At 34.0% G+C, this 25,128-nt stretch overlaps 2 protein-coding genes and 2 long non-coding RNA genes across 6 annotated transcripts in view; 2 read left to right on the top strand and 2 right to left on the bottom strand.

The window, feature by feature from the left end:
• Nucleotides 1-13,496, bottom strand: part of LOC125666332 (uncharacterized) — a 39,319-nt gene extending 25,823 nt beyond the window's left edge. Inside the window, exon 1 of the mRNA XM_056151716.1 lies at nt 7,618-13,496. The gene's annotated coding sequence lies outside the window, so the exon portion shown is untranslated. The remainder of the gene's footprint in view (nt 1-7,617) is intronic.
• On the top strand, nt 2,050-3,989 carry LOC125678577 (uncharacterized). Of its 2 annotated transcripts, none has more exons than XR_008799249.1 (4): nt 2,050-2,258; nt 2,573-2,706; nt 2,957-3,193; nt 3,531-3,989. It is a non-coding gene; the product is annotated as an uncharacterized LOC125678577 (long non-coding RNA). The 2 variants fall into 2 exon arrangements; XR_008799248.1 differs by having other exon boundaries at nt 2,052-2,282.
• Nucleotides 6,985-25,128, top strand: part of LOC125666576 (uncharacterized) — a 55,873-nt gene continuing 37,729 nt past the window's right edge. For both annotated transcript variants that reach the window (XM_048899757.2, XM_048899756.2), the window contains exons 1-3: nt 6,985-7,115; nt 16,212-16,393; nt 23,042-23,675. In XM_048899757.2, the coding sequence (XP_048755714.2) occupies nt 23,062-23,675 (614 nt within the window). In that variant the 5' untranslated portion in view covers nt 6,985-7,115; nt 16,212-16,393; nt 23,042-23,061. The remainder of the gene's footprint in view (nt 7,116-16,211; nt 16,394-23,041; nt 23,676-25,128) is intronic.
• On the bottom strand, nt 15,052-16,038 carry LOC130050880 (uncharacterized). The gene is made up of 2 exons (XR_008799260.1): nt 15,423-16,038; nt 15,052-15,242 (listed from the first exon to the last, which is right to left on the bottom strand). It is a non-coding gene; the product is annotated as an uncharacterized LOC130050880 (long non-coding RNA).

Raw genomic sequence — 25,128 nt, 5'->3', positions numbered from 1 at the left:
CTTCATTTAATTAAATGCATGTTTTGCTAATTATACATATGACGATAATTATTATAATTATTGCAATAAAGCACTTATAAAAAAAAACAAAAACAAAACCCAACTAATTATTTCAATAGCTTACTTATCTTTTCCTGTACTTATAAAACTCTCTCTCTATTATAACTTAAATTAGACACATATACACTTAAACTATTAAATAATATTTCCCAACTATAACCCATCCGTGCTAGAAATCATCTATCTCTAAAAGGCAGAGGTCTAACGCGTCTTCTATGGCTTTCTCAAAGTGATGGACGTGCGAACCATGGCCATAAACACATTTCCACACACACACACACACACACACACACACACACACCTGTCTTTCAGCTTTCGGTCAATAAATAAGGAACTTTAGACGGCCATCTACATTATTTAGACAAATTAAGTGAATGGTTGGCGGGTTTCTAATCCAGTAAAGGACTGCACCCCGAATATTTTTGCCATATCTTTAAGAAAACTAATTCAAAAATATGTTTGCTACATACTCCATTGGCCTTGTTTGTATAGTTCGCTTGGTGATCCGGGTCCTCATAGTACCCCCTTGCTTGTCGTAGAAGGCGATTAAATGGGGCGGTCCTTTGGATGAGACCGCAAATACCGAAGCCCTGTATCACAGCAGGTATGAGAATAAAGATCCCTCCCTGTTCAAAGGCTATAAGCCCCGAAGAAAGGCCCAAATTTTGCAGCCCTTCACCGACAGTGGTGACACCTTCATATGAGTGAAATATTCTCGAGCGGGACGTTAAACAATAAATCGTGTGCTACGTAGTGTCTGAGTCGTTTTAGAATGTATATCATATTTATAAGCAAACGAACTCTGGCAGAAGTTTGATAGGAGAGGTCTATTCGTAGGTGATGTAATGAGGCCTCGACGGGGAGTTTGGGAATACTTACTCGATTCTCCTAGGCACCTGATCCCACCTCTGGTATATCCAGGGGTCCGTGGCGGGAGTGACCGGTCGACAGGGAATACTTACTCCTCCTAGGCACCCGATCCCATCTCTGGTATATCCATGACACAGGCACTTGACGTTTTAAATATCTATAATAAAAAAAATTGTCTTCCTGTAAACATAATATTATGTTTACAGGAAGACAATTTTTTTATTATAGATATTTAAAACGTCAAGTGCCTGTGATCCATGACTATTCGCGTGAAATATGGCAATCTTAGATATATGGAGCGCCAAATTAACATAAACTCAAATAATTGAAGATATCTTCAATTATTTGAAGATATCATCAATTATTTGAAGATATCATCAATTCAATTATTGCTCTCTTTAATTGAATTAATGCGCGCATTAAATCAATTATCGCTCTCATCAAATGAATTAATGCGCGTTTCAATTCAATTATTGCTCTCATCAACTGAATTAATGCGCGCATCAATTGAATTAATGAGAGCAATAATTGATTTAATGCGCGCATAACATTAGTAAGAGTTATGGATCTTTAAATATGACCTGCTCAAAATAACCAGGTTTATCCACAATGGATAAACCCTAATATCATTAATTCAATTGAAGAGAGCAATAATTGAATTAATGCGCGCATTGAATCCATTATTGCTCTCATCAAATGAATTAATGCGCGCATCGATTCAATTATTGCTCTCATCAATTGATTTAATGTGCGCATTATATCAATTATTGCTCTCTTCAAGTGAATTGTAGCGCGCATCAATTCAATTGTTGATATCATTAATTCATTTGAAGAGATCATTAATTCAATTAAAGCGCGCATCAATTCAGCAGAAGAATTAATGCTATCATCAATTCATTTAATGCGCGCAATAATTCAGAATTGAAGATATCATTAATTATTTGAAGAGATCTTTAATTAAAATGTTGCGCGCATCAAATGAATTGAGGATATCTTCAAATAATTGAAGATATCTTCATTTATTTGAGTTTATGTTAATTTGGCGCTCCATATAGATCGACAGTTGAAGAAGATAATAGGGTCTGTAAGTCTCGTCATGTGATTGCCGAGAATTAGCGAGATTATTAACTTCCGGGTACATCAACATCTCAGATTGCACTGAGCTGTGTAGAGAGTGGTATACATAGATATAGCGTTATCAATCGATTATGTGGAAGTTTAACGAGATAAACATGGGAATTGAAGCATTAGTGGAGTGGTCGAGGATTCTTCGCTTCGTGTTTGACGAATTACGTGTAATAACCGCCAGTGTACAAGCATCGACGAGGGTACGTCTTGCAGATAAAGAGCAGGTTGGTAAAAGCGTAATGAGATGTACGATACGTTTTTATATTCTCAAATCATTCCAATTGAAAATATATCAATACTTGAAAATAAAAACGGATTATGCATAAAACTTGCTTTGTGTTTATACGAATGTACGATCAGAAGGGGGGGGGGGGGGGGCAACGATACTACATGTACGTACCTGCAGTGTACAGTTGTATACATATTCAATAAACAAAGCTCATTAAATGTAAATATCTATATCAGTTACATCACAGATGGGTTGATTGTTTAATATTTGAAAATTATTTTATAGATATGCCTTGAATCTGAGGATAAAGGTGTTGTGTATTGTGCAGTCATCATTAATGTGGATGTCTGATGCCAGTATGCTCATAGTGGGGCAGTATAAGTGTCGATCTTCATATGGCAGCAAATTTTCAAAGGCAGGTACACAATTTAAAGATAAAAATAATGTCAATACATGTTTGGATTTATATTTATTATGATTATAATAATTATAAGATTATATGTTGTAAACTTTCTTTCTTTTTAGAAATTTCTTTCTTTATAAACTGTCTTGCTGTTATGCCCTCTGGGCTCAAATTGGAATAAACTTATCTATACCCAAAGTAAGTAATAAATGGGTTCGAACTGTGAAAATAAAATTTTTACATGTAGATATATTGGAATTTTTCAGATATAAGAAGGCAAATAAAACTGTTCAATGTAAAATACGCCAGTAGTTGGATAAAACATCCAAAGTCGGCAGTCAAAGGTCACAACAACAATGGAGGAATTAACTGCATCCTCATTCCGCAGGGCAACAGGCCATTTTCAGCAACCCCTGAAATTCTTAATTGAGGCTAAGTGCCCATTTTCAGCTCGAACAATGACAATTAAAGAGGCCTGTGCAAATGTTGGGATTTCCCTCTTGGTAAGTCAATATTATAGATTGAACAATTATGTGTACCTAATACATGTACATTAGCTGTACATATATGTATTCATATATATTATTATGGATGTATCCAAGTTTATTATAACTTTAAAGTAACATTTTATGAATGAAATACAAATACTACTTAGGCTTCATTGTGATATTGAACTGCTAATGTTCTTTATAAACTTTACTTGCATCAAGTTTTGAATACTGCAGTACATCTATGTCAAAAGAAGTATGCATATTGCAGTATAATACTTTCACCACTAATCTGACCACTTGTAAATCATGTATATTTTATCAATACATGTAATGACAATTGCCATTTTAGAATGTGATGTAAGAGATGGTTCACTGCCCATTAAAACAAAATATGAATATTGGCATCAGATTCAAGGACAACAACACCTGAAAGACACCCAATGCTGTGATTTGCTAGTGTGGATTCCTAGTGACACTCAAATACATTGACAAAGATGTATTATGGTCAACTTTTTAAGCGTGATAGAGTTTAATTATAATAATAAAGTATTTTTGCAGTCTAGAACACACACACATAACCACATGTACATATACTTTATTATGATATCAGTGGTGCATCTATCAAAGTTATGTAATTACAAGTATATTTATTGAATAAACATTATAGACAGAGTTTTTCTTATTTTAGATGAACCAAAATTTGTATTGACATAGTGTCCAGCTTTACGAAAATCATTGAATTACATGCATTCACTAAAAACAATGGATTTTACTTCTTTTTTAATAATGCAGATTTGAAAACCTTCAGGAGAACAAAAGGCTTTATGTTTGATTGTAAATTGTTTAACGTCCCTCTCGAGAATATTTCATTCTGATGGAGACGTTCCAAAAGGCTTCATATGAATATAAAAGGCTTTATATTTATATAAATATGTAGAAAAGTTATATTGCATATATATGGTATTCATTACTTTTAACTTTAAAAATTCAATGTGGCAGGTATGAGCATATATATACATGCAATTAATCTAATAAATTTGTAGGATTTATCTGCAATCTCCTTCAAAAGGGGAACCTACAAAACCACATGGGCCACACAAAGCTGAAATATTTTGTCAGATCAATATCTATACTATGATAGAATATGGCTGAGGAATTTAAAAAAAAGAAAATTCTCTCATTTTCCCATTCAACATGGATTCTTCATCTGGAAATTTTATAGCAAAGTTGCGATCCTCTTTTGAGAAGTGGGATTTATTTGTAAGAAAGAATGGGATATTAAATGTCATGTCATTTGGAAGTTTGTCAAATATACAAAATCCTTTGTCCGCCAGGAATATATCACCAACTTGCAACTTCTCTCAAATGCCACAATGGTTCACAATTGCCAAATCAGATTTGTATCCAGCATACACAATTGGAAATGAGCTGCATTAGGTGTAATACACATTAAAGTCTTTCCTTTGTGGCGACTCTTGTAATTACTGTGAGCGAAAGACTGACTATTCATATCAATTTGCTCATATTAGGTCTCTTCTGTTGCATCCATTGCAATCTTCAATTCTTCTGGCTTTGATATTTCAGTTGAATGGACACTCCCAACAGTGTTCATGATCCCTTCAAACAAAATTTCATGAATATATTAAAAAATATTCACAGAAAATGGTGTGTACAGCAACATTTATACCCCCCCCCCCCCCCCCCCCCCCCCCCCCCAAATTTACTAGGTAATTGAATATTGTGAAATCTGCGCTGACCTGTGAAATTGATAACTAGTCAGTGTATAGAAAGTGCATTGTTCATTTTTCCTTAAAGAACCGCTAAAACATACCTTTCCAGGGTCTTTCAATTATGATGTTCCCAATTGTCATGGATGGTTTCCTTTAATTATGCAGGTATATTTCTCACTGCAAGTTTACAACATCCTAGTCTTCAAGGGAAGCTGTCAGAACAAAAACAATACCATTATAAAATTTGGTGTGCATATAAATTTAGATAACACTGAAATGAGAATGAAGAAAATACAGAAAACCACCTGACACTAAACTTAACAACCACTGTAACTTCCTGGTTTGATGTACTAATATCTGGTATTGACAATACTTGTATCGTACACTGTACCTTTTTAAATGTTGAGGGTTTGATGCTGTATCATTGTTGTCTGGTACAGATATATTGGTAGCAGGATCAACTTCGGTTCCTACATGTACGTTTGAAGCAAATGATTCTGCTTCAGCAGGTTTCGTAACTTTGTATCTATGAAAAAAAGTAATATACCATAAATTGATGTTTTTATTGACTTAAAATGGCTCACTACACAACAAATGTAAGTTATAGTTTCTGAAATAAGCACAGGATATGAGTGTTACAATAATTCTTATCAAAGCCATGTGTCACTTTTATATAATTATACAATAAAGATATATGCCAGTTCTCTTGAAACACAATACAATATTTAATCATGCAGGAACCTATATAAAGGCAAGTAGTATCAAGGGTATCCTGTCAACCTTTTCCTAGCAAGGTTATTTTTTCTATATTGATACAATAAATTAGTGTTCCTTCCCCTTTTCAGGCAGAAGGGAATTATGTAGTAAAAGACGTTAATAAATGTTGAAATCAATAAACGAAGAAAAACTTTACCCCCCCCCCCTTTTATGAAATTTTAGTACATGTAATTTCTTTTCCCATTATTTTATTTTTATCAGTTCGTCTGTCAAAATCTTTTGTAGGCCTACTCCCCCTCTGATTTATCTAAACAACACGTCCAGTATATTCTGTCAGTTTATACATACGTGTGTTAATTTGACATGATTATTCGTTGAATTATGATAATATTACGTACCTACATCTTTGTATCCACCGCTTCCTTACTGTAGCATCGACTAGGAACTTAAATAAACTACATGGCAGAGTTTTCCCAGTCTCATGTATGCAGCCAATCGCTTAACAATACACCAAATTACATATTAGCACCGACTCTCTGTTACGACTGTATATATTCCACACGTTGTTGTACCCGGAAGTAGTAAAACCGAAAGTGAAACCAAACGAGACTTACAGACCCTATTAAGATGTGTGGTGTGCGCCATGTACAAATATTGGGAGAACTTAAATAATTTCTAAAAATCCTTAAAATTTGCGTCATTTTATTGATTTCCCTCTATCAAAAATGACAGAAAATCAGTGGTAAAAATTACAACACAGCCTATTAGGAGACATATTTGAAGCTCTATAAAATCTGTAAAATTCGGGAGCTTTCAGGGGCCGGCTGCAAAATTCGGGAGCTTTCAGGGACCGGCTGCAAAATTCGGGAGCTTTCAGGGGCTGGGCCCAATGGGGATCTCAAGGCGCCCCTGGGCACTTGTTTCTACAGAGGTGGGAAGTTATTTACAGAAACAATTAAGTGTCTGTGCCCAGACCTCCAATCTCATAAAGTTGCGCCCCTCACTAATTCCTGGATCCGCCCTTGTGTCGTATCCATGAGTTGTCATACCTATGATTTTTTTTTGTTGATAGGCAGATATCGGTTTGGGAAAATCGCTTATACAGATAAGTAAAGCAAAAGGCATTTAATTGTCAAAAAATGCATTGAGTATCAAATTCAACTCTCTATGAATTCAAAAAATGAAAGTTTTCCAGCGACAGGTGCATAGTCCACGGTAGATCTAATGTTATACAACAATGCATGTTTTGGTTTCGCTCACAGGATATATACCAGTTTGTTTAGATTGTGTTTATAACCAAAACCCTGTGGTACCCATATTTTGACCTGAGAGTGTAAGGAACGATAACTCGGGGTAGAGTTTGCCGCTTGCCCTGAAATGCATTGTGGGATCGACAATTGAGAAACCGAAAGTAGGGTAATATCCCAATGAAAATGGAGCGTTTAGTAAATCATATATCTACACTGAAGAAGATGATGTAACATAAGGTAAGGATGATGTAGACGGTGCTACGGATGTGCAGGTACATATTTCCTGGAGGAAGGCGTTCCTTCTGAGGAGGATCCAATCAATCAATTCTTGAGCTCAGCCATGTTGTTTATGTTTGTACACAGTGGCGACTTTCGATAAAAATTACTTATTTACTTATAGCATTTTACAACTGATTGAAGACCGAAATATTAAACTGTTAAATAGGCAAATACTAGATAATTTTTTTCAAGCAATTTTAAATTCCATTTCGTGCTAATTGGTATGTAGTATAGGAGAAGGTATTCTCTTTATAGAAGTCGAGAGGCATAGCCTTCATCGACTTCTCTTCGCAAGTGTTCATATTTTGATTCTGGAAAACGTGTAAATGCCGGAGTCGGTGGCGGTTTATGCTTCAACCGAGGTTTCGACTCAGATGTGCCTGGATTTACGCAATAAACAACTTATTTTCAAACATTTAGCAGTAACGCACAAAACTGTCACAAGGAAATCAACACTTACTTGCTTTTAATCCATTTTCAACATGTTCCCTGTCCCGGGTTTACGTTAACTGGTCTTGGGAGCTGTCACAGTAGGGGACTAGTTAAGAGAAAGCAGGCTGACGTAATCAGAGTTGCATAAGAGAGAAGCAATCTGTAATCCAATACACATCATGAGTGTTTTTGTTTTGATTAATATATTTGCAGAAGTATCAGACATTTTAGCACTTTCTCTTCTTTTCACGTGAAACATGAAGAGATATACTTCACGAGTGTTTTTCTGGTTGTACAGGGTATATTTACTCTCGCTACAGAGGAATAATCGCGTTTTCGCGAGAATATCTCGCTGTAGGGGAAGTGTTCCCAACCTGCTTAATAAAAGAAATGTTTTAAATAGTACTTTAGAACCCTTTAAAAATATCAAGCTGTCTAAATTCATATTATAAAGTAAACGACCCACACAATGACCATGCAATGCTGCTATTTCTTTGGCTATTAGTTAGATGCATATCCATCTGTTCCTTTATTCATTTACAATAAATGCCTTGTAAGAGAATTATCCCATTTAAATAAATAAAAAAAGAATTGATATCAATAAGAAGGGAGTCGTTGCGTGATTCCTTGGCTCCCATGCTAAATAAGACACAAGCTAAGTGTAGACGGGGAACCAGACTAAAGTGGAAATGCAAGGAGCAATGCTTAAATATTTTTTTCAACAACAACAACAACCAAAAAAGAGGTATTAGATTAGCCTTTCAGATTTATAAATAGATAATCTTTATTTTTAAGACATAATTAGCTATATATATATATATATACTTGCTATTTACCGACGTGCACTGATGTTGCCGCTAGGGGGTCATTTTGTGGGAGGAATCTGGATCGAATACCTGGAGAAAACCCACGTTCCTGAGCAGACAACCGATATACCCTCTCAAATACAACCACAGCCGATCACAGATCAAACTCAGGTCGCAGCAGTGATAAGCTAGTGCATTAACCACTGCTATACCCATACACCCTTATGAAAACAGCTTGTGTATTACTTTTTTTTGTGATTGAGCCCTCTGCCATTTTTTTTTAATGGAAGGACTTTTGTGATAGTGACAAATTTTTTTTAATGAGTACACAGCTTCAGCTCGTGGACTTTTTCCATGTGCTTTAGTCATTAGAGCTCACAGTGCTAACTCGCGGTGACTGCTATAAAGAAATATCAGCATGCTGATTCAGCAAATTGACAACTAATTTAAATCAGTAATTCAGCTCAGATTTGTGAAACACGTCACAGTGTTTTACAGAAGTAAATTGATCTAGCGCCTGAAAGCTTAGACTATTGGAATAGATACATGTTGTTGTGTATACATATATGTATCATGTTTGATAGTAATTTACTTAGAAGATATGATTGCACTATAACTTTGATCAATTACATGTAGATAATAAGGGTGTCTCGGTAGTGCTCTCAATTCTCACCGCTGCGACCCGAGTTCGAACCCCGTGATCGACAGTGGTTGTATGTGAGAGGGTATGGCGGTCGCTCGCTCAGACACGTGGGTTTCTTCTGGGTACTCCAGTTTCCTCCCACATAAATGACCACCTAGCGCAAACATCCATGCATCAAAGGACCCCATTTGGAAATAAGCTTTTGAGATTTCATGGGTTATCCTTGGTATTTATGTATGTATGTTTGTATGTATCACTATGTATAAAATATACTGAATAAACATTTTTTTATTTATAATTCAATGTATAACTTTCATGTCTAATGAATGGATGATGGATTTTTGTAAATCATGGTATCATTTTGAAGAGTTTATAGAACAAAAATATTTCACCATAGGGATTTACAAAATTCTGATTACTGCTTGATTTATTTCACATAGACATGTCTATTGGAAAAGCATGTTTTATTAGAATATTTTAAAAAGAAATTAAATTTTCATACAAATCTCGTGAATTTAGAATTACATAAGCTTTCTTTTAAAGAAAATATGAAATAAAATTAATCATTTACCTCACATATTTTTAGAAAATTAGATTTGTCTAATTTTTACAAAGGGCGGATAACTCTTCCAAAATGTCTAAACTGCAAAATGATTGGCTTCTAATCATCGACCAGTCGTGTGAATTTAATCTACATCACTAGCAATAAATATTTATTTTGATTTAAATAATTCAAAATTGTTCAATCTCCTTTTGTTATACTTTGAATACTGTAATTTGAAACAAATATATTGTTTATTGTTTATAGAATTTGTTTGCTGAAAACTTTTGATGGAATTTTTCCCCAGTTTGACTTCGTATAAACTTTTGAATAGCATTCCAGATTTTTTTTTTTTTTTTATACATCCAATGAAATTGACCCCATAAATTTGCACAGTTACATCGCCATTGGTTCAATAGATATATAGATTCATTTTCATTTATTTACTCCCATCATCAGACGACAGGTATAGGGTCTGTAGAGGGTCGAAATTCGGCCCCATTCCCAATGCTAAAGAGCAGGTGTTTTTCCCAAAATGATGCCTGAAAATTCCTTAAATTTCCCAAATGATGGATGCTTTCAAAATTGATGAGAATATGCCTTGAGGGGCCATCCAACCTTGGTGCCACTCTGTTGCAAAACATTTTTGACAGTTTTTTCTCTGCCAAGGACTGGAAATTAAAGCCTCATTGATAATGAAATATCAATTGGTTAAACTTTTTGCTTGTTTTTCTTATTTATTTGTCTGAAACAAATTTCCCAATTTCAATCAAATATCGTTATTTTCCCCAAACTTGAAGGCCCTAGCTGGCCCCTGGATTCAAGGGGTAGATAAATCCCTGGAGGATGATTTACTCTATGCAAAGGACTCTGGGTTAATGAATATATATACAGTGAAACTTCTCCAAACCGGCCCCTCAGAAAACAAAGGACTCTGGGTTAATGAATATATATACACATTCTCTCACCAGAGGGCACGTTACGCAAGCTTCACATACACCTCTGTCAACGCTTGGAATCACGTGACAATATAATCACATGGTATAAACAATCATTCTCGGTTTCCTTTCCCTTTAAAAGTTCGGGCAACAGGTGATACATCAGGCTATTTTCATAGCCCACTGACACTTTAGTAAGTACATATTTACCATTCAGCTGTTTGTCTCTTTTTTTACAAGTTTTGTCATATTTTTACAGCCTTTCTTACTTTTGATTCCATGTTTACATTTAAATCTCCACCACGTGTATGTCCTACATTTATATGCATATTGCGAAGTAGTTCCAAATTTATTATCAGAAAACGGCGATTTTAAACAATTTACAGCAAGCATCAATTTAATTGCACCAAAAACATATGATAATATGACTAAATATTTAGTCCAAAACAAATAAATGTTGGATAATAGAAACTTTTACAAGATTTCTGTAAAAAGCCGTTGACAGAGGTGTAGTGCGAGGAGCGCACGGAACTCTGGGTAGAGAATGATATATACAGTGAAACTTCTCCAAACCGGCCCCTCAGAAAACCAGTTCTCCCTGAATATCGGCCGATTTTCAAAGTCCCGGCAGAAACCTTAACATTTCCTTACAAAGAAAGTCTCACAAAACCGGCCACCCCTGAAAACCGGACATCAGCCACTTTTTAAAGTACAATTGTTAAGAAACATGTGTAATTTACCATTATAATGCCTTATAATTTACCCTTATAATACTAATTATAATATTGAACACTAGAAAAGTTTGGCCAGAGGGGTGATTAAGACAGGCCAGGTGTGAAAAATGGCCAGGTGGGAAATTATCCACCGGAGGTGTCAAAAACACCAGTGGCCTCTATAAGTTCTATAGTTTACCTGTGCTGTCCAGGGTGTTAATTGGTGCTTGGCTAATCCAAGTGACCCTTTCCAATTTCTGTATGAAAGGTTATAAACAGATATACACATATTGAATGAATACAATCAATACGCCATATTGTTGCACCATGGATATAAGCGGTAGTTAATAAACAACAAACCTATGACTGTTAATGATAATTTTCAATAAATAAATGATTTTTGGGGGGTTTCCATAGACTTAAAATTCCTAAGAAACATCAAAATTAAAATTATATATTTACTACTGTACTTTTCAAAAAAACAAATCTGTTAACGATATAAGCAGGATGTAAACAGAGTTTTTATAGGTAAGAGGAATTCCAATAATAGGCCTCTGTGTTTTCTTTATGTATCCTGTAATAATTTTTTAGTTAAAATTAGACGATTGCAGCAAGACTATTTCTCGTAATAATTACCTGTAGGTACAAGCGGTCTAGTTTGATCTCCACCCATAATTGATCATGGATCCCCATATCAAAGTGAACAGTACCTACTCTGTACCTATACTCTGTGTATTAAATGCAGCAATCAAATGGCTATGTGTTTGTTTTGTTTATTAAAACATAAGCCGAAATTCTACATAAATGCTGCTAGTCTACAGATTTCTAAACATATATCAAATGCAGTTTTATTTAAATGGACTGTTTTCCATTATTTATGCATGTCAATGTAAAAATGTTTATTCATGTTTAATTAGTTTTAGTGCTGTACATTGAAAATAAATATGTTAGTAAATTATTTTGTTTTATTTCCAATAGTGAAATAATAGTCCTTGAACACCATATTATATGGTTTGTGGTATGTCAATGAAATATTTAATAAAAATTGAGCTGAAATGTCTCTAAATGGTAAATTCTCGGTATACCGGCCACCCCTCTAAACCGGCCATTTTTTCCGGTCCGACAGCTGGCCGGTTTGGAGAAGTTTCATTGTATTCATTAATTTACTGTGCGCAGAGACTCACGAGCCTGTTATGGAGAATTCCCATCACACCCTCTAATCGGCAACTCGTCCATATAATGCAAAGCGTGCGATGCTCATGCATTTACAAATATAAAAAGAAAAAAACTCAATACATGTGAGTATATATATCTGTTCCTATCATTAATGTAAAACGAACATATCTGCTTCTATAGTGCTCATACTTTTAGCCTTTGAATATGGGGTTATATTGTTTGGAAAACGTTTTCTGGGGCGTACATTATTTCAAACAAAACGAGGATTTGAAGAGGCCACACCAAAGTCCTAAGCAATGTATTCATGCACTCAGTGTGTGATGGCCTAGGGAAATTGAATTAAGTTAAGCTCCCAAAAATGGAAAAGTATAAAAAGCGAACACTCAGGTAATACAATGACTTATAAAGAGTAATATTTTGGCCCGTGTAATACAATGATTTATAAAGAGTAATATTTTGGCCCGTGGAATACAATGATTTATAAAGAGTAATATTTTGGCCCGTGGAATACAATGATTTATAAAGAGTAATATTTTGGCCCATGGAATACAATGATTTATAAAGAGTAATATTTTGGCCCGTGGAATACAATGATTTATAAAGAGTAATATTTTGGCCCGTGGAATACAATGATTTATAAAGAGTAATATTTTGGCCCGTGTAATACAATGATTTATAAAGAGTAATATTTTGGCCCGTGTAATACAATGATTTATAAAGAGTAATATTTTGGCCCGTGGAATACAATGATTTATAAAGAGTAATATTTTGGCCCGTGGAATACAATGATTTATAAAGAGTAATATTTTGGCCCGTGGAATACAATGATTTATAAAGAGTAATAGTTTGGCTCGTTTAATACTTATAGGTTATAGACTTTGTATGGGAAAATATGATGACCGAGTTTTTTGGCGCGTAGACAGACCGAGCTTGCGAGGTCCGTCCGCGACAAAAAACGAGGTCGTCATATTTCCCATACAAAGTCTATAACCTTTTTATTATATACTTTCAATTTCATTTAGAAACTAACAATAATTTTATTTTTAACAATAACTTTATCGGTTTAACTGAGTAAAAGATGAAAAACAAGAAAAATTTGAAAATTAACGGCGTAGAAATTTGATTGTGACGTAATGTTTGCGGGCATATATCATGTGATATATGCCCGCAAACTTTTAAAGAAAAAAGAAGAGATGAAATTGAAAGTATATAATAAAATGAGTTATAAAGAGTAATATTTTGGCCCGTGTAATACAATGATTTATAAATAGTAATATTTTGGCCCGTGTAATACAATGATTTATAAAGAGTAATATTTTGGCCCGTGTAATACAATGATTTATAAAGAGTAATATTTTGGCCCGTGTAATACAATGATTTATAAAGAGTAATATTTTGGCCCGTGGACCTCTTGTTCAGTGTCTGTTCAGATTTTGTAGTCTAGACAGAAATTAATCAATAATATGTAAAAAATCTACTACATATAGTAAAGATTTTCACATTGACCTGAATTTATTAAAAAAAAAAAGTGAATAAATTCTTATCAAAACACACTAAATAAAATGTCTTGGAATGTGAAGAACTTAAGCTTTAGGTGTCTTGGGAATGTGAAGAACTTAAGCTTTAGGTGTCTTGGGAATGTGAAGAACTTATAAGCTTTAGGTGTCTTGGGAATGTGAAGAACTTAAGCTTTAGGTGTCTTGGGAATGTGAAGAACTTATAAGCTTTAGGTGTCTTGGAATGTGAAGAATTTAAGATTTAGGTGTCTTGGGAATGTGAAGAACTTAAGCTTTAGGTGTCTTGGAAATGTGAAGAACTTAAGCTTTAGGTGTCTTGGAAATGTGAAGAACTTAAGCTTTAGGTGTCTTGGGAATGTGAAGAACTTATAAGCTTTAGGTGTCTTGGAATGTGAAGAACTTAAGCTTTAGGTGTCTTGGGAATGTGAAGAACGTAAGCTTTAGGTGTCTTGGGAATGTGAAGAACGTAAGCTTTAGGTGTCTTGGGAATGTGAAGAATGTCAGCTTTAGGTGCCTACCACAGGAAGGTTAATTAGTACAGCCCCATTTCATTTTGTGTCCTCGCATGAGTATTATAGCTATATACAGGGCTTCAATGAAGCTAACTTTTTATGTCACCAGTCCAGCCGGACTGATGGGGTATAATTTCAACCAGTCCACAGAAAAATTTACCTGTCCAGAAATAATTAAACATATTTTGTTAATATGTTATTAAAATGAAATTTAACTCAATAATTATATGTCTTCCATGCAATGAACATTGTCAATCATCTCCTCCATTTTTACAGACTGTACAATAATTATATGTCTTCCGTGCAGTGAACATTGTCAATCACCTAGCTCTTCGATTTTTACAGACTGTACAATAATTATATGTCTTCCGTGCAGTGAACATGTGTCCCTTTTCCCAGACTCCACTGTAGTATTGCTTATTCTTGCCGGGGGGGGGGGGGGGGGGGGGGGGGGGGTGGATTTACACTAATTACAGGGTCACGTAATAAGCACATGAATTTCCCCCCTGCTTATAGTTATAAATATTTGATATGATATGGAATAATATATTCAGTTACTGCATCCCTTAACCCGTAAATAACCGCTTGTACAGGATAGATATGTCAACAATGTGAAGATAGGAAAGAAGGTTTCTTTATTCTTTATAGTAAATCATCGTTTCACATTCAGTCAGCATTGAGAACACAGAATTTCACAGCCTCCCATCAGAACAGGGTACTTCTGTGTCAGATGGTTAATGAAGATAGGCTCCATTAGACTAGGGGGACTCTGAAGAACTTGCATACACTGCTTCGTTAATTTATTTCCTTAAAAATAAAATGTATCTTGCAATGGCAGGCTGAATTTAAATTAACACTTTATAACACAAGATAATGTTGAATTCTTATAGTAAGCTAGCCATATTAATATTTCTATCTTTATTATGAAATGTTGTATATAATCAAGATCTTTCAAGTGAAAGGATAAATTTCATGTCTACAACTTACCAACAGGGGGTGTGGCCTCAGAATTTGATCTGCATTCGTGACTACAACAAAATTTTGTAATTATATTTCAGTTGGCTCGACTATAAGCTGGTTGCGAGTTACCCCCATTTCAATGTTTCGAATTACATATTGCTTGCTCTTACTTTACACTTTAAAACACTGCCGTTGATTTCTAGTGACACCCAAATCACTCATCTTGTTGAAGTTGACTGCCATTTTTATTTATAGTTGTTAAAGTTAATGTTTCATGTGTCATTGATGCTCCTCCCCTGAGGTGCTCCTACAATTGCTCAAAGTTTGAAAAACAGCTTCAAAACACACAGATATTTTTTAATACAGCTAGATCTCAAAAACATTATGAAGCATGAAGAAAAGGAAATGAACTGATTGCTAAGCTTGCACATTTTATAAATGTAATGAATAGAATTTCTATATCATACACAAGGGTTGGATAAATAAAATCAAAGATTGGTAAAATACCTTAACACTTGTGCCAGTTTAATGTCTGAAATATCTGTCCTTGTACTTGACCAGATTAGATATTTGGGTCATTTCTTCAATCACCTTGTTTATATATTTAATTCAAATGAATAGTGATATAAGATTTGTAACTGACATATCTATTCATTTCATTGTTTCCAAGGAATGTAACAGGCAATATAATGGAATGATTTATGCCCCATGCACAAACTTCATATGAACATTCTTTCTTGTGAATTAAGCAAAATTTGGTGTGTGGAATATATATGTAGAGTGAGAGATCATGATATGATTTGGTTTTTTTTATAGACTCTTCACCGACTTAAGCCTTGACCTATATTTCCTGTCGTGAAAACCACAAGAGTCATTGTCAAAGGAGGAAGTATGCCTCGCACATTGCCAATTCACGGAAATTAAATCTTGGGGAAGTACAGACTTGGGTACACATTCGTCTGCATTGCAGCAGTGTGTGCATGTGTGCAGAAGTACAGGTATGTATATTTGTCAGGTCCAAATTTGAAATTTTCCTTACAAAATTTTATTTTAAAAACTAAATGTCTGTGTAATGAAATAAATCATGTTAATAAATTCTTTCAAATCTGTAAGTCTCATGCATTATTCCTATGCAATGGAAGTGATGCATGACACTGGTTTGATGAAAAGAGTAAGAACTGGAATTTTAATTTGTGCTATCAATTACATGCTATGCAGGTAAGAGAGATGGTTTACAGGTGTGTATGAAATTTGTGCACTAGTGTTCACAAAACATTCTCAACTGATGCAGGTATAATTTCTTCAGAATTGTATGAGGTATGCTTTGTATAAATAGATTCTGACTTACATGACAAAGGAAAAGTACAGGTAAAATACTGCTGTAATATGTGTAGGATCTTTAGATCTATAGAAGTAGATTTGGGTGGATCCAATGTTTTTAGGTCCCTACTGTCAAAGTGTCTGTCACAACCTATTTTACAGAGTTTTTAGTTCACTTGAGTTGAACAGCTCTGGTCATTGTCTTTCTGTCTTTTCATTATATGTCCTTCCATTTACGAACTTTTGACATCTTTTCCAGAATCAATTGGCCTTTTTTGTACTATGATCTAACCTTAAAAATCTAATGATCAAATACAGATTAACTTTTACTTTGTTACAGTTAACTTTTCTAATGAAAATTGTTAGATTAATAGTTTCATGGTTGACTGAACTTTATAAATTTTTGTTTTCTGGATTTGTTCAGCATGCTTTGATTTAGAAAGCTGAAATTTGGTATAATGTGATTTTTTAAATGTAAATCTATGGATCAAGTTTAAGTTTTGTCACAGTAATGACTGTCTTCACTATGTTTACAAGATTTATGGGACTTTGTTTACAGTGTAGATTTCTAGACTTTTCTCTACTGATTAGTGGTTATCTAAATATAGATACTGTGTAAGTTTCGCTTTTGTCATATATGGTTGACTTATTCTAACAAAAATTGTTACAAAATCTCATGGTTGACTGAACTTCTTTATAGTTTGAATTGTTTTTTGGACTTTTTAGCTCACCAAGCTGAAAGCTGAAGTGAACTTTTCAGATCAAAATTTGTCCGTTGTCCGTCGTTGTTGTTGTCATTGTAAACTTTTCACATGCAATTTCATCTTCTTCTCCAGAACAAATGGGCCAATTTCAACCAAACTTGGCACAAATCATCCTTGGGTGAAGGGGATTCAAGTTTGTTCAAATAAAGGACAACACCTCTTTCCAAGGGGAGATAATAGCAAAATATTGAAAATACATTGACAACTTCTAAAAATCTTCTCCAGAACCACTGCATGACCAATTTTAACCAATCTTGGCACAGAGCATCCTTGGGTGAAGGGAATTCAAATTTGTTCAAATAAAGAGCCATGCCCCCTTCAAAGGGAAGATTACAGAAATGCAAAAATAGGGTGGGGACATTTAAAAATCTTCTCAAGAACCACTGAGCTAGAAGAGCTGAAATTTACATGAAAGCTTCCTGACATAGTGCATATTCAAGTTTCTTAAAACCATGACCTCTGGGGGTAGGTTGGGGTCAAAGTTTTAAATGAAAATATATGAGTAAAATCTTTTCAAATTTTCTTTTCATGAACCACTGTGCCAGGAATGTACAAATTTACATGAAAGCTTCTTGACAATGTGCAGATTCAAGTTTGTTAAAATTATAGCCCCTGGGGTATGTTGGGGGCACATTTCTTGATTATCTCCCTTATATCTTGACAAGATATTCAAATGGCAACACCCAATTTTTAACTTTTCTTGATTATTTCCCTTTTCCTTTTTGAGGGGGGACATGGTTCTTCAATTTTGAATCCCCTTAAGCAAAAGATGCTCTGAAGTAAGTTTGGATGGAATTAGTTTTATGGTTCCAGAGAAGTAGAAAATGTGTATAGTGTACAGACAGATGGACAGACTAACTATGTAATATAGTGTACAGACAGATGGACAGACTAACTATGTAATATAGTGTACAGACAGATGGACAGACTAACTATGTAATATAGTGTACAGACAGATGGACAGACTAACTATGTAATATAGTGTACAGACAGATGGACAGACTAACTATGTAATATAGTGTACAGACAGATGGACAGACTAACTATGTAATATAGTGTACAGACAGATGGACAGACTAACTATGTAATATAGTGTACAGACAGATGGACAGACTAATTATGTAATATAGTGTACAGACAGATGGACAGACTAACTATGTAGAATGGATGTACAGACAGATGGACAGACTAACTATGTAGAATGGATGTACAGACAGATAGACAGACTAATTATGTAGAATGGATGTACAGACAGATAGACAGACTAACTATGTAGAATGGATGTACAGACAGATGAACAGACTAACTATGGAGAATGATCAGAAAAACTGACTTGAGTATATAGCTCTAAATTAAGTTGAGATTTCTCTAAAACATTAACTTTCCTATTTCAATTTTAAATTCCAAGAAGCAAACACATATAATTACACATGTAAATTTAACACATGCTCCTGCAATGTTCCACTGATTCCTGCAATGTCATGGCACCATGGAGAGTACAAGTATTCTGCCAGTACTGCCTGCCTAGCAACAGATGTCCTCTACCAGCCCCAGTCATTTACATATAACTATTCTAAACTATTCTATGTGAATAGTGTGCATGGTTAATCTTAATGTCAACAGTTTATGCATAATCATGAAAATTAATACGAATTAAAATAAAAAAGAAATTCATATTATTTTAGTGAGTTATTTATGGATCTCGCATAATGAAAAAAAATACAAAGAACTTGCAGTCTGTCGTCAGCGTGCAGAATTAAACAAGTGGCCCACAGCTATAGGCCTTATCAGTCACCTGAGTATTAGTTAAAAGTATCACTAGCCCCAAGGGCTCAGAAATCTATAAAAGCATTTCCTGTTCTGCATATCTGAGCTATATTCTAATATTCTGCCTGCATTATTTGAATTAATGATATCACTAATTCAATTGAAGAGAGCAATAAATCGATTATTTAATTTAATGATTAATGGAATTGGTACTCTGAGCATCTGATGAGTGCTGCAATTTAATTGAAAAGAGCAATAATTCAGTTATTGCGGGCATTAAAAGGGCATTGGCTGTTATTTTGTCACCAAAAAATTAATTGAATAAAAATTGCTCTATATTATATATTTCAATAATAACACCAGTGTTTAATTATTTCAGTAATAACACCAGCGTTTAATTATTTCAGTAATAACACCAGCGTTTAATTATTTCAAAAATAACACCAGCGTTTAATTATTTCAGTAATAACACCAGCGTTTAATTATTTCAGTAATAACACCAGCGTTTAATTATCTCAGACACTGCAAAGTAACCACATGAATTAAGTAACTTTGGTGATTGTCTTGCAAGACAATAATTCTCCCTTATATATTTCTTTACACTAAGAACCATTACCTAACATATTCGTATTAGGGTTCTCTTGTTTTTGTACAAAATAAACGTTTTTATTAGTCATAATATATATTCCTATGTCATTGAGGGATTTTGCGAAGAAAAACTTGCCATCACTCTCACAGCCCCTTTAAATGAATTGATGCGTGCATTAATTAAATTATTGCTCTCTTCAGCTGAATAGTAGCATGCATCAATTCAATTGTTGATATCGTCATTTCATTTGAAGAGGGGAACAATTTAATTTTAGTGCTCATCAATTCAACAGAATCATTAATACTTATCAAGAATTCAATCAATGTGCGCAATAGTTCAAAATTGAAGATATCATTAATTATCCAAAGGGATCATCTTTAATTGAATTGTTGCTTGCATCAAATGAGTTGATGATATCTTCAAATAATTAATGATATGTTCAATTATTTGAGTTTATGTTAATTTGGCACTCCATAATTAAGTTTATAGGATCAACAGCTAGGTCAAAGGTCATTAGGGGACTTCATAGAAAATCTTATAGATGCTCCTTGCGAGGGGATATACCCTGCCTTGTAGAGCTCTTTTTGGTTTTTTTTTTGTTTTTTGTTTTTTATCCTAGGGTTAGATGTGTCTAAAATCTGGGATCCAATTTTACATGATACATGAGTATAGAGAAAAAATCTTATGAAAGAATCTTCTCCAGAACAGCAAAGCCATATGTTAGTAAAATTGATATTTAATTATCACCCAATTTAATTAAAATTAGATCCTTTGATCCACTCACCTACTATTGCTACTAAAGGATCCAACAACTCCCATCAGATGTCATCTCAGATTAAACTTTTGAATTAACCAGTCAGTGATTGCCTTGAAAATCTTTGGAATGATTTAACATTATATAAATGATTTTCAAGGTGATTACTGATTGGTTAATTCAAAAGTTCAATCTGTCAGTGAAATGACCTCTAATGGGGAGTTGTAAGATCCTTTGTGTAGCGATTGATGGATGACTGGATCAAAGTATCTAATTTTAATTAGATTGATTATCACCTGTTGGAGTCAAAATTTTTCATGGAAATGAAATGCATAAATTAAAATCTCCTGAACAACAACAGGACCAAGCTGATTTTGGTGGGCATTGAAAGCTGTGGTCCATTGGCCTCTTGTGATTTCTTACGTAATCGTGCTATGAAATTTTATAAATAAGATGGGGCATTCATAAGGGGCGAGATCAAAAGATCAATGTCTGATGAAAATCTAAATTCAAATAGTTAGGGAGGAGGGGAGTAAAAACTCTTGTAAATTTTTGTCATCTGACATCGATAACACACAAATTTAGTGGAAAAAAGACGAGTTACTGTTAAAAATGATATAATATGTTATATTTTAATGAACATTTAATAGTTTTAATGCACATGTTTTTACTTAATTGTTAATCGATTAGTTTCAACATTCATCATATTTATTTATGTGTGTGTGTGTAGGGGGTGTCTTGGTGAAAACTATGTGAATTTAGTTTTTTGTCAGACATTGAACTTTTGATCTCACCCCTAACATGCATGCAGTTAATACATTGATAAAACGAATGTTTGTCTGCCCCCTGTAAAACATTGATAAAGTGAACGTTTGTCTGCCCCCTGTAAAACATTGATAAAGTGAATGTTTGTCTGCCCCCTGTAAAACATTGATAAAGTGAATGTTTGTCCTACCCCCTGTAAAACATTGATAAAGTGAAGGTTTGTCTGCCCCCTGTAAAACATTGATAAAGTGAACGTTTGTCAGCCCCCTGTAAAACATTGATAAAGTGAATGTTTGTCTGCCCCCTGTAAAACATTGATAAAGTGAAGGTTTGTCCCTGTAAAACATTGATAAAGTGAACGTTTGTCTGCCCCCTGTAAAACATTGATAAAGTGAACGTTTGTCTACCCCCTGTAAAACATTGATAAAGTGAAGGTTTGTCTGCCCCCTGTAAAACATTGATAAAGTGAATGTTTGTCCTGCCCCCTGTAAAACATTGATGAAGTGAACGTTTGTCTGCCCCCTGTAAAACATTGATAAAGTGAAGGTTTGTCTGCCCCCTGTAAAACATTGATAAAGTGAATGTTTGTCCTGCCCCCTGTAAAACATTGATAAAGTGAATGTTTGTCTGCCCCCTGTAAAACATTGATAAAGTGAATGTTTGTCTGCCCCTTGTAAAACATTGATAAAGTGAACGTTTGTCTGCCCCCTGTAAAACATTGATAAAGTGAACGTTTGTCTGCCCCCTGTAAAACATTGATAAAGTGAATGTTTGTCTGCCCCCTGTAAAACATTGAAAAAGTGAACATTTGTCTGCCACATGTAAAACACATATTGACGTGTGGATAATGAAGTGGTAAATGCATGGGTTTTTTTTTCCATGCATGAATAATTTTTATTAATTATACTTAAGTTTTTAAATTGTCAGTTAATTTAACCTTGATAAAGACATTTCCTTGAACACTTTTGATATTTTGAAATTGGAGTTCATTTGAAAAAAAATAATATTAAAAATTCGTAATGAAGTTTTGTAATTAAAACAATATTCATGAAGAAGGTAGCAATACTTTTTTCTCTAGATAAGGCCATTTTGATTTAGTGTGACGTAGAGTAATGTGTATGCCATATTTGTAGAATGTAAATGTAAGATATGACCATCAATTAATTGTCTTACTTTTATATGTTAAAAAATAAAATAAATAAATTTTGACTCTTATGTATTTTTTTTTTATTAATTTATTTAAAACTGCAATTGAATTTTTTTGTTTTGTAGTATTGAATATTAACTTTGAATTTGTAAGGTACATTCGTGTTACATTCATGTATATATATAAAATTTTGTTGATGTATGTAAAATGATGAATTATGAAAATAATTTGTCGTGTCATAAAATGCTGGTAGTGTCTTGAATATAAGTGTCACTCCGATATCAATGATGACGTTTGGAAGTTTTTCTGAATTTTTCATGCACTAATTATGAATTTACAATTAATAACCTGACACGACATTAAAGATATGCTGATCTGCATTGCGCTATGCACTAATGCATGATTGTTTTAGTGCGGCCTGGGAAGATTGCCTGAATTAACACACGGAATCAGGATGTGAATTCAAATTTAAAATTACTCAGTATTTCCACGACGGCCTATAGTTACATAACTTATCACTGGATATTTAAACTTTTTCAGGAAAGAATATCTTGAAGATTATGAAGGACTTGAAAGAGTTTCCGGTCGATGATCACTTAAACCAGAATCTTTGTCTTAATGAACACCACCTAGCCCGAGATATCTTCCGTGGAAATTACAATTCTGCAAGATCTGACAAGTGTAGCGGAAAGTCCCGAAAAGTCGCATCTTCATGCTCAGACATTACCAAACAGCCGTTGTATATTTGTCCAGGTCAGGGTCATACCGTGATTAACCAGATAAAGGACTTAAAGGAGCAGGCCAATGAGAGAGCAGTAGGGGGAAAAGCTGAAAATTTACAAGTTAGGAGGCCAGACAAAAAGGAGAGTTGCGGCGGACACGGGGAGAATGTCAAAATGAAAAAAGACGAAATGGCGAGGTTTTGCTCGTATGGTAGAAAGATCTGCAAGAAGAAGAGGGAAGATGATAAGTCAGAAAAGTTTGATGTAGAGGGCAGAGAAAGTGACAGTAGGAACATGAACGAGGGAAATGTCTACCTAACAAAGAAATTGGGAGAACAGTTCGAGAAAACCCCACCGATTTTAATGCTTACCAAGGAAGAGAAGAAGGATAGAGAGAAGAAAGATAAAAATGAGATAGACAGAAAAAACAAAGCAAGACAACTGAGGATAAGGTACTAATTAATCATCATATCTACCTGACTAATTAATCATCATATCTACCTGACTAATTAATCATCAAATCTACATGTACTAATTAATCATCATATTTACCTGACTAATTAATTGTACTAATTAATCATCATATCTACATGTACTAAATAATCATTATATCTACATGTACTAATTAATCATCATATCTACCTGACTAATTAATCATCAAATCTACATGTACTAATTAATCATCATATCTACATGTACTAATTAATCATCATATCTACATGTGGGGAGGGGGGGGGGGGGGTAGATACACTGCATTTCAATCTTGATATACACAGGAACACAAGTCACACACACTTACTTTTTCTTCAACAAGTACAGTGTTGTTAATCAAATCTGCTTTATAATTTGTACTTTCATAATTTTGATAAAGAATTCAAGTGAACAACTAAAATAGAACTGCACTGTAGAGTGCTGTATGGACATGGTTTTACTTAGACCGTGGATAACAATTAAGCACTACTCTGGGTTAATTGTAAACAACTGTTTCAGTTCATAACCTGTCCATATTTGGACAATATTTTACGCATTTTGATGCATAAACTATCTTTAGACTGCCGTTATAGTTTCTTTGTAAATTCTTGTATACAGTTTACACGTCGATGCATAAACTGTCTTTAGACTGCCGTTGTGCTGCAGATTTGATTACACATTTCTTGAAATACTTTTCAAAGAAATAATTATCTCGGTGTTAAATTTAAAAGTATGAGACATCAGTGAAAAAAATGACCTATAATTCCCTCACTTTTAATGTAAGTGTGGGTGTCTGTTTTTTTCTCTCCATTTAATTTAAGGACTTAAATGTGGGTGATTGTGTTTTTTTCCGGTATGCATGGGTACTTTTATGATTTTTGTTGTCGTGGTAATGGAATTGCAATGTGAGGTCTAGCTACGATTTCTTGTTTGTACCGCATTGCCCTAAAATTAGACGTAATGGTTTAAATTATGTAATAAAGAAAAAGATTTTATGATATTGTAACACTTCCTTGAGTTATAATTATTGCATTGATATATTTCATGCAGACTGTCTCGTGTGTCACCCACTGTAAATATATGTGATGAAATTGATTTTTTGCTTTTTGTATTACCTTGACAATTATTCAGGAAGTAAATTATACAGAACAATACAATTCTAAATTCATAAATGCTTGTAATTTGATAAAGGGGATGTGCTTAGTGCACCATTCCTCATGAAAGAGAAATAGTATATGATTATGAGGGCCAAATTTTGCCCCTGAAAATTTAGATTTTCCTGTAATTTCTTAAAGTTTTGACAAATATATCTGTATATTTTTTAATTTTTAATTTGTGTATGACAAAAAACCATGGTGATGACATGCAAAGATTTCATGTTAAAAATTGCTGTCAATCTTTTTTCCAAATTTGGTCACAATTTCTCCCTCAAGA

Source organism: Ostrea edulis, chromosome 10 (genome assembly GCF_947568905.1).
Source record: "Ostrea edulis chromosome 10, xbOstEdul1.1, whole genome shotgun sequence".
NCBI lineage: Eukaryota > Metazoa > Mollusca > Bivalvia > Ostreida > Ostreidae > Ostrea > Ostrea edulis.
The sequence above is the reverse complement of the archived record's forward strand: the minus strand, read 5'-3'. Positions and strand labels throughout refer to the sequence as shown.